The sequence below is a fragment of the Panulirus ornatus genome, chromosome 59 (assembly GCF_036320965.1).
Source record: "Panulirus ornatus isolate Po-2019 chromosome 59, ASM3632096v1, whole genome shotgun sequence".
Taxonomy (NCBI): domain Eukaryota; kingdom Metazoa; phylum Arthropoda; class Malacostraca; order Decapoda; family Palinuridae; genus Panulirus; species Panulirus ornatus.
Genome location: NC_092282.1, coordinates 18,627,679 through 18,644,224, shown reverse-complemented (window position 1 = coordinate 18,644,224; position 16,546 = coordinate 18,627,679). Strand labels below are relative to the sequence as shown.

The 16,546-nt window shown below is 41.6% G+C and overlaps 1 protein-coding gene across 1 annotated transcript in view; it reads right to left on the bottom strand.

Moving 5' to 3' along the window:
• LOC139767160 (uncharacterized) overlaps nt 1-16,546 on the bottom strand; it is a 1,522,454-nt gene that overhangs the window by 364,948 nt on the left and 1,140,960 nt on the right. Inside the window, 2 exon segments of the mRNA XM_071696189.1 lie at nt 126-293; nt 539-738. Of these exon segments, the coding sequence (XP_071552290.1) occupies nt 126-293; nt 539-738 (368 nt within the window).

The window sequence follows — 16,546 nt, the reverse complement described above, 5'->3', positions numbered from 1 at the left end:
TGAAAATGCATTTACTAGCATACGTCTCTCTTACAGTTACTCATTTCAACAATAACCATGGTTGCAAATTCTTTGTAAGCTATCTAACATCATATGTTTTACAAGATGCAAAGAATCTGACGTACAGCTAAGTTTGCTTTCTTTGTCATCAAGTCGTTTCTGTAGGTCTTTCTTCTCTAGATCTGCTTTCTTGATAAAGGATTGCAGTTCACTAGATCGTCTATCCTCTGATGACCGCATTTCTTCATTAACTCGATTGATTTCTTTCTTCAGTGCAGCCCGTTTCTCTTCAGCTAAATACAATTTAAGATTACATTTAACGGAATAATCTATAATACTACATGACCATCAATATTGCAAATATATGACAGATGTAATGTTGCTGTGTAAATTATACCTAAGGCAGCTTTCATATGGAAATGTACAAGACAAAAAAGTCTGCTTCAGATTTGCAAACAAAAATGATTACCAGAGCACTTAAAAGTATTGTTGTACTTCAAGCATTAAAAAAGACAATGTCTGACATAATTTTTTTTACCATCCTTAAGCTTTTCCTCAGCATCCTCTAAATCTTGTTGCAGTCGACAGGCATCCTCCCTGGCCAATCTCAGATCTGTCTTAATAGATGTGGTCTCTACTTCATTATCTCTCCGAGCATCATCTAAACGACTCTGAAGTTCTCTTATTCTGCGCTCATAAGAGTCTTTTTCTTCCTTGAGCTGCTTTTCAAATGCTTGGCTGATGAAGAAAACTTTATCAGATATTAATCATATTTCAACAAATACATCCAACCAGAGTGGAACAGTTAACAACTCAAATAGAAAAAAATGAAAAATAAATTAAACAATGCCATGCATATGTGCTCTAAAACATGAACAAAAAGTGCAGAGTACCGAGAGGTAGATGATTATTCATAAAACTGAAAGTCTGCTCTAGAAATTGCTTTTAATGGTAACCAATAATGATCAACCTTCATTGTTTCATTTTTCCATAATTAATTAAAAATATATATTTTCAATTACTTTAACAGTACACATATTATGAAATTTCATCTCATCTGTAGTATGAGAAAGAGGTACATTTCTAAAACCTACAGCTCATCAATACAAGTAAATGAAACACTGCACAGTGGAAGCACCTCCTAATGAGACATCACTCAGTACAAACTGTAAACACCATCCAGTCTTTCATGTTCAACCTTGTAATGTAAAGATATTTTCTTATCTGGCCACATAGATGAAAATTTCATCTGTATTTCATCAACAGACTAGTTGAATTTGGTTACTCACAGAAAAAGGATCACAAGTGTTTAACTTATATGCTGCAATTGTTTTATTCAAACATTCATGTTACTTCTCAGATGGGGATCTTCCATTCACTAAATACCCTTACAAAAACATTTAAAGGATGCTACTTTCAAATTCTTTACATTTCATTGCTAACCCTTCCATCAATAATTTTCTACTTTTTTGTCATTCCCCTACCTTCCATTAGATTTGACTGTTTCTGACTTCCTTACATCAAGTTTTCACTTGTGCATGTATCTTTTTTTGTAACCTGAGATGGCATTAGCAACTCAGTGTCCTAATCATGGATTTCATTAGAGCCACATACATGTAATTCGTATTATACTTGATCACGGTTGCCTGTGTCAGTGAGGTAGCGCCACATATATATACATATATATACATAAATGCCCATACACGCACAAACAAATACATATACATATTTATATTTCATTTACTATACTTCATTGCTGTTTCCTGCACCAGGAAGGTAGTGCAAAGAAACAGAAAAATATGGCACAGCCCCTCATATAAACATATACATATATACACGCCTTGTATTTTAACTTTCTAAAATGGGAAACAGAAGAAGGAGTCATGCGGGGAGTGCTCATCCTCCTCGTAGGCTCAGATTGGGGTGTCTAAATGTGTGTGGATGTAACCATAATGTGAAAAAAGGAGAGATAGGTAGTATGTTTGAGGAAAGGAACCAGGATGTTTTGGCTCTGAGTGAAACGAAGCTTAAGGGTAAAGGGGAAGAGTGGTTTGGGAATGTCTTGGGAGTAAAGTCAGGGGTTAGTGAGAGGACAAGAGCAAGGGAAGGAGTAGCACTACTCCTGAAACAGGAGTGGTGGGAATATGTGAGAGAATGTAAGAAAGTAAATTCTAGATTAATATGGGTAAAACTGAAAGTTGATGGAGACAGATGGGTGATTATTGGTGCATATGCACCTGGGCATGAGAAGAAAGATCATGAGAGGCAAGTGTTTTGGGAGCAGCTGAATGAGTGTGTTAGTGGTTTTGATGCACAAGACCGGGTTATAGTGATGGGTGATTTGAATGCAAAGGTGAGTAATGTGGCAGTTGAGGAAATAATTGGTATACATGGGGTGTTCAGTGTTGTAAATGGAAATGGTGAAGAGCTTGTAGATTTATGTGCTGATAAAGGACTGGTGATTGGGAATACCTGGTTTAAAAAGCGAGATATACATAAGTATACATATGTAAGTAGGAGAGATGGCCAGAGAGCGTTACTGGATTACGTGTTAATTGACAGGCGCGTGAAAGAGAGACTTTTGGATATTAATGTGCTGAGAGGTGCAACTGGAGGGATGTCTGATCATTATCTTGTGGAGGCGAAGGTGAAGATTTGTATGGGTTTTCAGAAAAGAAGAGAGAATGTTGGGGTGAAGAGGGTGGTGAGAGTAAGTGAGCTTGGGAAGGAGACTTGTGTGAGTAAGTACCAGGAGAGACTGAGTACAGAATGGAAAAAGGTGAGAACAAAGGAGGTAAGGGGAGTGGGGGAGGAATGGGATGTATTTAGGGAAGCAGTGATGGCTTGCGCAAAAGATGCTTGTGGCATGAGAAGCATGGGAGGTGGGTTGATTAGAAAGGGTAGTGAGTGGTGGGATGAAGAAGTAAGATTATTAGTGAAAGAGAAGAGAGGCATTTGGACGATTTTTGCAGGGAAATAATGCAAATGAGTGGGAGATGTACAAAAGAAAGAGACAGGAGGTCAAGAGAAAGGTTCAAGAGGTGAAAAAGAGGGCAAATGAGAGTTGGGGTGACAAAGTATCATTAAATTTTAGGGAGAATAAAAAGATGTTCTGGAAGGATGTAAATAAAGTGCGTAAGACAAGGAAGCAAATGGGAACTTCAGTGAAGGGGGCTAATGGGGAGGTGATAACAAGTAGTAGTGATGTGAGAAGGAGATGGAATGAGTATTTTGAAGGTTTGTTGAATGTGTTTGATGATAGAGTGGCAGATATAGGGTGTTTTGGTCGAGGTGGTGTGCAAAGTGAGAGGGTTAGGGAAAATGATTTGGTAAACAGAGAAGAGGTAGTAAAAGCTTTGCGGAAGATGAAAGCCGGCAAGGCAGCAGGTTTGGATGGTATTGCAGTGGAATTAATCAAAAAAGGGGGTGACTGTATTGTTGACTGGTTGGTAAGGTTATTCAATGTATGTATGATTCATGGTGAGGTGCCTGAGGATTGGCAGAATGCGTGCATAGTGCCACTGTACAAAGGCAAAGGGGATAAGAATGAGTGCTCAAATCATAGAGGTATAAGTTTGTTGAGTATTCCTGGTAAATTATATGGGAGGTTATTGATTGAGAGGGTGAAGGCATGTACAGAGCATCAGATTGGGGAAGAGCTGTGTGGTTTCAGAAGTGGTAGAGGATATGTGGATCAGGTGTTTGCTTTGAAGAATGTATGTGAGAAATACTTAGAAAAGCAAATTAATTTTTATGTAGCATTTATGGATCTGGAGAAGGCATATGATAAGAGTTGATAGAGATGCTCTGTGGAAGGTATTAAGAATATATGGTGTGGGAGGAAAGTTGTTAGAAGCAGTGAAAAGTTTTTATCGAGGATGTAAGGCATGTGTACGTGTAGGAAGAGAGGAAAGTGATTGGTTCTCAGTGAATGTAGGTTTGCGGCAGGGGTGTGTGATGTCTCCATGGTTGTTTAATTTTTTTATGGATGGGGTTGTTAGGGAGGTGAATGCAAGAGCTTTGGAAAGAGGGGCAAGTATGAAGTCCGTTGTGGATGAGAGAGCTTGGGAAGTGAGTCAGTTGCTGTTCGCTGATGATACAGCGCTGGTGGCTGATTCATGTGAGAAACTGCAGAAGCTGGTGACTGAGTTTGGTAAAGTGTGTGAAAGAAGAAAGTTAAGAGTAAATGTGAATAAGAGCAAGGTTATTAGGTACAGTAGGGTTGAGGGTCAAGTCAATTGGGAGGTAAGTTTGAATATAGAAAAACTGGAGGAAGTAAAGTGTTTTAGATATCTGGGAGTGGATCTGGCAGCGGATGGAACCATGGAAGCAGAAGTGAATCATAAGGTGGGGGAGGGGGCGAAAATCCTGGGAGCCTTGAAGAATGTGTGGAAGTCGAGAGCATTATCTCCGAAAGCAAAAATGGCTATGTTTGAAGGAATAGTGGTTCCAACAATGTTGTATGGTTGTGAGTCGTGGGCTATGGATAGAGTTGTGTGCAGGAGGGTGGATGTGCTGGAAATAAGATGTTTGAGGACAATATGTGGTGTGAGGTTGCTTGCTCGAGTAAGTAATGTAAGGGTAAGAGAGATGTGTGGAAATAAAAAGAGTGTGGCTGAGAGAGCAGAAGAGGGTGTTTTGAAATGGTTTGGGCACATGGAGAGAATGAGTGAGGAAAGATTGACCAAGAGGATATATGTGTCGGAGGAGGAGGGAACGAGAAGTGGGAGACCAAATTGGAGGTGGAAAGATGGAGTGAAAAAGATTTTGAGTGATCGGGGCCTGAACATGCAGGAGGGTGAAAGGCCAGCAAGGAATCGAGTGAATTGGATTGATGTGGTATACCGGGGTCGACGTGCTGTCAATGGATTGAATCAGGGCATGTGAAGCATCTGGAGTAAACCATGGAAAGTTCTGAGGGGCCTGGATGTGGAAAGGGAGCTGTGATTTCGGGCATTATTGCAGCTAGAGACTGAGTGTGAACGAATGGGGCCTTTGTTGTCTTTTCCTAGCGCTACCTCGCACACATGAGGGGGAGGGGGATGTTATTCCATGTGTGGCGAGGTGTCGATGGGAATGAATAAAGGCAGACAGTGTGAACTGTGTCCATGTGTATATATGCATGTGTCTGTGTGTGTATATATATGTGTACATTGAGATGTATGGGTATGTATATTTGCGTGTGTGGACGTGTATGTATATACATGTGTATGGGGGTGGGTTGGGCCATTTCTTTTGTCTGTTTCCTTGCGCTGCCTCGCAAACGCGGGAGACAGTGACAAAGAAAAATAAATAAAAAAATATAAAGGCCCACACACACACATATACATATACATTTCAACATATACATAAATATACATTATTTTTTCCTTTATTATACTTAGTTGCTGTCTCCCGCATTAGCGAGGTAGTGCAAGGAAACAGACGAAAGAATGGCCCAGCCCACTCACATACACATGTATATAAATAAAAGCCAACACATGCACATATACATACCTATACATTTCAATGTATACATACATATACATACACAGACATATATATATATATATATATATATATATATATATATATATATATATATATATATATATATATATTTTTTTTTTTTTTTTATACTTTGTCGCTGTCTCCCGCGTTTGCGAGGTAGCGCAAGGAAACAGACGAAAGAAATGGCCCAACCCCCCCCCCATAAACATGTATATACATACGTCCACACACGCAAATATACATACCTACACAGCTTTCCATGGTTTACCCCAGACGCTTCACATGCCCTGATTCAATCCACTGACAGCACGTCAACCCCGGTACACCACATCGCTCCAATTCACTCTATTCCTTGCCCTCCTTTCACCCTCCTGCATGTTCAGGCCCCAATCAAACAAAATCTTTTTCACTCCATCTTTCCATCTCCAATTTGGTCTCCCTCTTCTCCTTGCTCCCTCCACCTCCGACACATATATCCTCTTGGTCAATCTTTCCTCACTCATCCTCTCCATGTGTCCAAACCACTTCAAAACACCCTCTTCTGCTCTCTCAACCATGCTCTTTTTATTTCCACACATCTCTCTTACCCTTACGTTACTCACTCGATCAAACCACCTCACACCACACATTGTCCTCAAACATCTCATTTCCAGCACATCCATCCTCCTGCACACAACTCTATCCATAGCCCACACCTCGCAACCATACAACATTGTTGGAACCACTATTCCTTCAAACATACCCATTTTTGCTTTCCGAGATAATGTTCTCGACTTCCACACATTCTTCAAGGCCCCCAGAATTTTCGCCCCCTCCCCCACCCTATGATCCACTTCCGCTTCCATGGTTCCATCCGCTGCCAAATCCACTCCCAGATATCTAAAACACTTCACTTCCTCCAGTTTTTCTCCATTCAAACTCACCTCCCAATTAACTTGACCCTCAACCCTACTGTACCTAATAACCTTGCTCTTATTCACATTTACTCTTAACTTTCTTCTTCCACACACTTTACCAAACTCAGTCACCAGCTTCTGCAGTTTCTCACATGAATCAGCCACCAGCGCTGTATCATCAGCGAACAACAACTGACTCACTTCCCAAGCTCTCTCATCCCCAACAGACTTCATACTTGCCCCTCTTTCCAAAACTCTTGCATTCACCTCCCTAACAACCCCATCCATAAACAAATTAAACAACCATGGAGACATCACACACCCCTGCCGCAAACCTACATTCACTGAGAACCAATCACTTTCCTCTCTTCCTACACGTACACATGCCTTAAATCCTCGATAAAAACTTTTCACTGCTTCTAACAACTTTCCTCCCACACCATATATTCTTAATACCTTCCACAGAGCATCTCTATCAACTCTATCATATGCCTTCTCCAGATCCATAAATGCTACATACAAATCCATTTGCTTTTCTAAGTATTTCTCACATACATCCCCCTGGGGATAGGGGAGAAAGAATACTTCCCACGTATTCCCTGCGTGTCGTAGAAGGCGACTAAAAGGGAAGGGAGCGAGGGGCTGGAAATCCTCCCCTCTCATTTTTTTTTTTTCCCAAAAGAAGGAACAGAGAAGGGGGCCAGGTGAGGATATTACCTCAAAGGCCCAGTCCTCTGTTCTTAACGCTACCTCGCTAATGCGGGAAATGGCGAATAGTATGAAAGAAAAAAGAAAGAATATATATATATATATATATATATATATATATATATATATATATATATATATATATATATATATATTTTTTTTTTTTTCATACTTTGTCGCTGTCTCCCGCGTTTGCGAGGTAGCGCAAGGAAACAGACGAAAGAAATGGCCCAACCCCCCCCCCATACACATGTACATACACACGTCCACACACGCAAATATACATACCTACACAGCTTTCCATGGTTTACCCCAGACGCTTCACATGCCTTGATTCAATCCACTGACAGCACGTCAACCCCTGTATACCACATCGCTCCAATTCACTCTATTCCTTGCCCTCCTTTCACCCTCCTGCATGTTCAGGCCCCGATCACACAAAATCTTTTTCACTCCATCTTTCCACCTCCAATTTGGTCTCCCTCTTCTCCTCGTTCCCTCCACCTCCGACACATATATCCTCTTGGTCAATCTTTCCTCACTCATTCTCTCCATGTGCCCAAACCATTTCAAAACACCCTCTTCTGCTCTCTCAACCATGCTCTTTTTATTTCCACACATCTCTCTTACCCTTACGTTACTTACTCGATCAAACCACCTCACACCACACATTGTCCTCAAACATCTCATTTCCAGCACATCCATCCTCCTGCGCACAACTCTATCCATAGCCCACGCCTCGCAACCATACAACATTGTTGGAACCACTATTTCTTCAAACATACCCATTTTTGCTTTCCGAGATAATGTTCTCGACTTCCACACATTTTTCAAGGCTCCCAAAATTTTCGCCCCCTCCCCCACCCTATGATCCACTTCCGCTTCCATGGTTCCATCCGCTGACAGATCCACTCCCAGATATCTAAAACACTTCACTTCCTCCAGTTTTTCTCCATTCAAACTCACCTCCCAATTGACTTGACCCTCAACCCTACTGTACCTAATAACCTTGCTCTTATTCACATTTACTCTTAACTTTCTTCTTCCACACACTTTACCAAACTCAGTCACCAGCTTCTGCAGTTTCTCACATGAATCAGCCACCAGCGCTGTATCATCAGCGAACAACAACTGACTCACTTCCCAAGCTCTCTCATCCCCAACAGACTTCATACTTGCCCCTCTTTCCAAAACTCTTGCATTTACCTCCCTAACAACCCCATCCATAAACAAATTAAACAACCATGGAGGCATCACACACCCCTGCCGCAAACCTACATTCACTGAGAACCAATCACTTTCCTCTCTTCCTACACGTATACATGCCTTATACATCCTCGATAAAAACTTTTCACTGCTTCTAACAACTTGCCTCCCACACCATATATTCTTAATACCTTCCACAGAGCATCTCTATCAACTCTATCATATGCCTTCTCCAGATCCATAAATGCCACATACAAATCCATTTGCTTTTCTAAGTATTTCTCACATACATTCTTCAAAGCAAACACCTGATCCACACATCCTCTACCACTTCTGAAACCGCACTGCTCTTCCCCAATCTGATGCTCTGTACATGCCTTCACCCTCTCAATCAATACCCTCCCATATAATTTACCAGGAATACTTAACAAACTTATACCTCTGTAATTTGAGCACTCACTCTTATCCCCTTTGACTTTGTACAATGGCACTATGCACGCATTCCGCCAATCCTCAGGCACCTCACCATGAGTCATACATACATTAAATAACCTTACCAACCAGTCAACAGTACAGTCACCCCCTTTTTTAATAAATTCCCCTGCAATACCATCCAAACCTGCTGCCTTGCCGGCTTTCATCTTCCGCAAAGCTTTTACTACCTCTTCTCTGTTTACCAAATCATTTTCCCTAACCCTCTCACTTTGCACACCACCTCGACCAAAACACCCTATATCTGCCACTCTGTCATCAGACACATTCAACAAACCTTCAAAATACTCATTCCATCTCCTTCTCACATCACCACTACTTGTTATCACCTCCCCATTTACGCCCTTCACTGAAGTTCCCATTTGCTCCCTTGTCTTACGCACCCTATTTACCTCCTTCCAGAACATCTTTTTATTCTCCCTAAAATTTACTGATATATATATATATATATATATATATATTTTCTTTCTTTTTAAACTATTCGCCATTTCCCGCGTTAGCGAGGTAGCGTTAGGAACAGAGGACTGGGCCTTTTTTGGAATATCCTCACCTGGCCCCCTCTGTTCCTTCTTTTGGAAAAAAAAAAAAAAAAAAAAAAAAAAAAAAAAAAAACGAGAGGGGAGGATTTCCAGCCCCCCGCTCCCTCCCCTTTTAGTCGCCTTCTACGACACGCAGGGAAAACGTGGGAAGTATTCTTAATCCCCTATCCCCAGGGATAATATATATATATATATATATATATATATATATATATATATATATATATATATGGAAGAAAGGGGAGTGGGGGAGGAATAGGATGTATTTAGGGAATCAGTGATGGATTGCACAAAAGATGATATATATATATATATATATATATATATATATATATATGGAAGAAAGGGGAGTGGGGGAGGAATAGGATGTATTTAGGGAATCAGTGATGGATTGCACAAAAGATGCTTGTGGCATGAGAAGAGTGGGAGGTGGGTTGATTAGAAAGGGTAGTGAGTGGTGGGATGAAGAAGTAAGAGTATTAGTGAAAGAGAAGAGAGAGGCATTTGGACAATTTTTGCAGGGAAAAAATGCAACTGAGTGGGAGACGTATAAAAGAAAGAGACAGGAGGTCAAGAGAAAGGTGCAAGAGGTGAAAAAAAGGGCAAATGAGAGTTGGGGTGAGAGAGTATCATTAAATTTTAGGGAGAATAAAAAGATGTTCTGGAAGGAGGTAAATAAAGTGCGTAAGACAAGGGAGCAAATGGGAACTTCAGTGAAGGGCGCAAATGGGGAGGTGATAACAAGTAGTGGTGATGTGAGAAGGAGATGGAGTGAGTATTTTGAAGGTTTGTTGAATGTGTTTGATGATAGAGTGGCAGATATAGGGTGTTTTGGTCGAGGTGGTGTGCAAAGTGAGAGGGTTAGGGAAAATGATTTGGTAAAGAGAAGAGGTAGTAAATGCTTTGCGGAAGATGAAAGCCGGCAAGGCAGCAGGTTTGGATGGTACTGCAGTGGAATTTATTAAAAAAGGGGGTGACTGTACTGTTGACTGGTTGGTAAGGTTATTTAATGTATGTATGACTCATGGTGAGGTGCCTGAGGATTGGCGGAATGCGTGCATAGTGCCATTGTACAAAGGCAAAGGGGATAAGAGTGAGTGCTCAAATTACAGAGGTATAAGTTTGTTGAGTATTCCTGGTAAATTATATGGGAGGGTATTGATTGAGAGGGTGAAGGCATGTACAGAGCATCAGATTGGGGAAGAGCAGTGTGGTTTCAGAAGTGGTAGAGGATGTGTGGATCAGGTGTTTGCTTTGAAGAATGTATGTGAGAAATACTTAGAAAAGCAAATGGATTTGTATGTAGCATTTATGGATCTGGAGAAGACATATGATAGAGTTGATAGAGATGCTCTGTGGAAGGTATTAAGAATATATGGTGTGGGAGGCAAGTTGGTAGAAGCAGTGAAAAGTTTTTATCGAGGATGTAAGGCATGTGTACGTGTAGGAAGAGAGGAAAGTGATTGGTTCTCAGTGAATGTAGGTTTGCGGCAGGGGTGTGTGATGTCTCCATGGTTGTTTAATTTGTTTATGGATGGGGTTGTTAGGGAGGTGAATGCAAGAGTTTTGGAAAGAGGGGCAAGTATGAAGTCTGTTGGGGATGAGAGAGCTTGGGAAGTGAGTCAGTTGTTGTTCGCTGATGATACAGCGCTGGTGGCTGATTCATGTGAGAAACTGCAGAAGCTGGTGACTGAGTTTGGTAAAGTGTGTGAAAGAAGAAAGTTGGGAGTAAATGTGAATAAGAGCAAGGTTATTAGGTACAGTAGGGTTGAGGGTCAAGTCAATTGGGAGGTGAGTTTGAATGGAGAAAAATTGGAGGAAGTAAAGTGTTTTAGATATCTGGGAGTGGATCTGGCGGCTGATGGAACCATGGAAGCGGAAGTGGATCATAGGGTGGGGGAGGGGGCGAAAATTCTGGGAGCCTTGAAGAATGTGTGGAAGTCGAGAACATTATCTCGGAAAGCAAAAATGGGTATGTTTGAAGGAATAGTGGTTCCAACAATGTTGTATGGTTGCGAGGTGTGGACTATGGATAGAGTTGTGCGCAGGAGGATGGATGTGCTGGAAATGAGATGTTTGAGGACAATGTGTGGTGTGAGGTGGTTTGATCGAGTAAGTAACGTAAGGGTGAGAGAGATGTGTGGAAATAAAAAGAGCGTGGTCGAGAGAGCAGAAGAGGGTGTTTTGAAATGGTTTGGGCACATGGAGAGAATGAGTGAGGAAAGATTGACCAAGAGGATATATGTGTCGGAGGTGGAGGGAACGAGGAGAAGAGGGAGACCAAATTGGAGGTGGAAAGATGGAGTGAAAAAGATTTTGTGTGATCGGGGCCTGAACATGCAGGAGGGTGAAAGGAGGGCAAGGAATAGAGTGAATTGGAGCGATGTGGTATACCGGGGTTGACGTGCTGTCAGTGGATTGAATCAAGGCATGTGAAGCGTCTGGGGTAAACCATGGAAAGCTGTGTAGGTATGTATATTTGCGTGTGTGGATGTATGTATATACATGTGTATGGGGGTGGGTTGGGCCATTTCTTTTGTCTGTTTCCTTGCGCTACCTCGCAAACGCGGGAGACAGCGACAAAGCAAAAAAAAAAAAAATTGGGCCAGGTGAGGGTATTCCCTCAAAGGCCCAGTCCTCTGTTCTTAATGCTACCTCGCTAACGCGGGAAATGGCGAATAGTTTAAAAGAAAAAGAATATATATATATATATATATATATATATATATATATATATATATATATATATATATATATATACAAATGTACACATCCACACTTGCTGCCTTCATCCATTCTTGTCACCACCCATAACACATGAAATAACATTCCTCCCATAGGGTAGTGCTAGGAAAAGACAACAAAGGCCACATTCATTCACACTCAGTCTCTAGCTGTCATGTGTAATGCACCGAAACAACAGCTCCCTTTCCACATCCAGGCCCCACAAGATTTTCCATGGTTTACCCCAGATGCTTCACATGCCCTGGTTCAATCCAGTGACAGCATGTCGACCCTGGTATACCACATCGTTCCAATTCACTCTATTCCTTGCATGCCTTTCACCCTCCTGTATGTTCAGGCCCCGATCACTCAAAATCTTTTTCACTCCATCCTTCCACCTCCAATTTGGTCTCCCACTTCTCATTCCCTCCACCTCTGACACATATATCTTCTTTGTCAACCTTTCCTCACTCATTCTCTCCTTGTGACCAAACCATTTCAATACACCCTCTTCTGCTCTCTCGAGCACACTCTTTTTATTACCACACATCACTCTTACCCTTTCATTACTTACTTGATCAAACCACCTCCTGCCACATATTGTCCTCAAACATTTCATTTCCAACACATCCACCCTCCTCTGCACAACCCTATCTATAGTCCACGTCTCGCAAGCATATAACATTGTTGGAACCACTGTTCTTCAAACATACCCAATTTTGCTCTCTGAGATAACGTTCTTGTTTCCACACATTTTTCACCGCTCCCAGAACCTTTGCCCCTCCCCCACCACATGACTCACTTCCACTTCCGTGGTTCCATCTGCTGCTAAGTCCACTCCCAGGTCTTCAAAACACTTCACTTCCTCCAGTTTTTCTCCATTCAAACAAACCTCCCAATCAACTTGACCCACAGCCCAGCTAAACTTAATAACCTTGCTCTTATTCACATTTACTCGCAACTTTCTCCTTTCACACCCACTTTACCATACTCAGTCTCCAACTTATGCAGTTTCTCATCCGAATCAGCCACCAGTGCTGTATCATCGGTGAATAACAACTGACACTTCCTAAGCCCTGTCATCCACAACAGACTGCATACTTGCCCCTCTCTCCAAAACTGATGCATTCACTTCCCTAACCACCTCATCCATAAACAATTAAACAACCATGGAGACATCACGCACCCCTGCCGAAAACTGACATTCACTGGAAACAAATCACTTTCCTCCCTTCCTACTCGTACACATGCCTTACATCCTTGGTAAAAACTTTTCACTGCTTCTAGCAACTTACTTCCCACACCATATTCTCTTAAAATCTTCCACAAGCATCTCTATCAACTATCATATGCCTTCTCCAGATCCATAAATGCTACATACAAATTCATCTGCTTTTCTAACTATTTCTCCCATACATTCTTTAAAGCAAACACTTGATCCATACATCCTATACCACTTCTAAAACCACACTGCTCTTCCCCAATCTGATGTTCCGTACATGCCTTTACCCTCTCAATCAATACCCTTCCATATAATTTCCTAAGAATACCCAATATACTTATGCCTCTGTAATCAGAACACTCACCCTTATCCCATATGCCTTTGTACAATGGCACTATGCATGCATTTTGCCAATCCTCAAGCACTTCACCATGATCCATACATACAATGAATAACCTTACCAACCAATCAATAACACAGTCACCCCCTTTTTAATAAAGTCCACTGCAATACCATGAAAACCCACCAACTTGCTGGCTTTCATCTTCTGCAAAGCTTTCACTACCTCTTCTCTGTTTACCAAACCATTCTCCCTGACCCTCTCACTTGGCACACCACCCAGACCAACACACCCTACATCAAAAACATTCAACAAACCTTAAAAATACTCACTCAATCTCCTCATTTTATCACTACTTGTTATTACCTCCCCATTTGCCCCCTTCACTGATGTTCCCATTTGTTCTCTTGTCTTATGGACTTTATTTACCTCCTTCCGAAACATCTTTCTATTCTCCCTAAAATTTAATGATACTCTCTCACCACAACTCTCATTTGCCCTCTTTTCACTTCTTGCACCTTTCTTTTATACATCTCCCAGTCATTTGCACTATTTTCCTGCAAAAATCATCCAAATGCCTCTCTCTTCTCTTTCACTAATAATCTTACTTCTTCATCCCACCACTCACTACCCTTTCTAATCAACCCACCTCCCTCACTTCTCATGCCACAAGCATCTTTTGCGCAATCCATCACTGATTCCCTAAATACATCCCATTCCTCCCCCACTCCCCTTACTTCCATTGTTCTCACCTTTTTCCATTCTGTACTCAGTCTCTCCTGGTACTTCCTCACACAAGTCTCCCCTCCCAAGCTCACTTACTCTCATCACCCTCTTCACCCCAACATTAACTCTTCTTTTCTGAAAACCAATACAAATCTTCACCTTCGCCTCCACAAGATAATGATCAGACATCCCTCAAGTTGCACCTCTCAGCACATTAACATCCAAAAGTCTCTCTTTCGCGTGCCTATCAATTAACACATAATCCAATAACACTCTCTGGCCACCTCTCCTACTTACATATGTATACTTATGTATATCTCGCTTTTTAAACGAGGTATTCCCAATCACCGGTCCTTTTTCAGCACATCTATTTACAAGCTCTTCCCCATTTACATTTACAACACTGAACACCCCATGTACACCAATTATTACCTCTACTGCCACATTACTCACCTTTGCATTCAAATCACCCATCACTATAACCCAGTCTTGTGCATCAAAACCACTAACACACACATTCAGCTGCTCCCAAAACACTTGCCTCTCATGATCCCAGATATCTAAAACACTTTACTTCCTCCAGTTTTTCTCCATTCAAACTTACCTCCCAATTGACTTGACCCTCAACCCTACTGTACCTAATAACCTTGCTCTTATTCACATTTACTCTTAACTTTCTTCTTTCACACACTTTACCAAACTCAGTCACCAGCTTCTGCAGTTTCTCACATGAATCAGCCACCAGCACTGTATCATCAGCGAACAACAACTGACTCACTTCCCAAGCTCTCTCATCCACAACAGACTTCATACTTGCCCCTCTTTCCAAAACTCTGGCATTCACCTCCCTAACAACCTCATCCATAAACAAATTAAACAACCATGGAGACATCACACACCCCTGCCGCAAACCTACATTCACTGAGAACCAATCACTTTCCTCTCTTCCTACACATACACATGCCTTACATCCTAGATAAAAACTTTTCACTGCTTCTAACAACTTGCCTCCCACACCATATATTCTTAATACCTTCCATAGAGCATCTCTATCAACTCTATCATATGCCTTCTCCAGATCCATAAATGCTACATACAAATCCATTTGCTTTTCTAAGTATTTCTCACATACATTCTTCAGAGCAAACACCTGATCCACACATCCTCTACCACTTCTGAAACCACACTGCTCTTCCCCAATCTGATGCTCTGTACATGCCTTCACCCTCTCAATCAATACCCTCCCATATAATTTACCAGGAATACTCAACAAACTTATACCTCTGTAATTTGAGCACTCACTCTTATCCCCTTTGCCTTTGTACAATGGCACTATGCACGCATTCCACCAATCCTCAGGCACCTCACCATGAGTCATACATACATTAAATAACCTTACCAACCAGTCAACAATACAGCCCCCCTCTTTTTTGATTAATTCCACTGCAATACCATCCAAACCTGCTGCCTTGCCGGCTTTCATCTTCCGCAAAGCCTTTACTACCTCTTCTCTGTTTACCAAATCATTTTCCCTAACCCTCTCACTTTGCACACCACCTCGACCAAAACACCCTATATCTGCCACTCTATCATCAAACACATTCAACAAACCTTCAAAATACTCACTCCATCTCCTCACATCACCACTACTTATTATCACCTCCCCATTAGCACCTTTCACTGAAGTTCCCATTTGCTTCCTTGTCTTACGCACTTTATTTACCTCCTTCCAGAACATCTTTTTATTCTTCCTAAAATTTAATGATACTCTCTCACCCCAACTCTCATTTGCCCTCTTTTTCACCTCTTGCACCTTTCTCTTGACCTCCTGTCTCTTTCTTTTATACATCTCCCACTCAATTGCACTTTTTCCCTGCAAAAATTGTCCAAATGCCTCTCTCTTCTCTTTCACTAATAATCTTACTTCTTCATCCCACTACTCAATACCCTTTCTAATCAACCCACCTCCCACGCTTCTCATGCCACAAGCATCTTTTGCGCACTCCATCACTGATTCCCTAAATACATCCCATTCCTCCCCCACTCCCCTTACTTCCATTGTTCTCACCTTTTTCCATTCTGTACTCAGTCTCTCCTGGTACTTCCTCACACAAGTCTCCTTCCCAAGATCACTTACTCTCACCACCCTCTTCACCCCAACATTCACTCTTCTTTTCTGAAAACCCATACAAATCTTCACCTT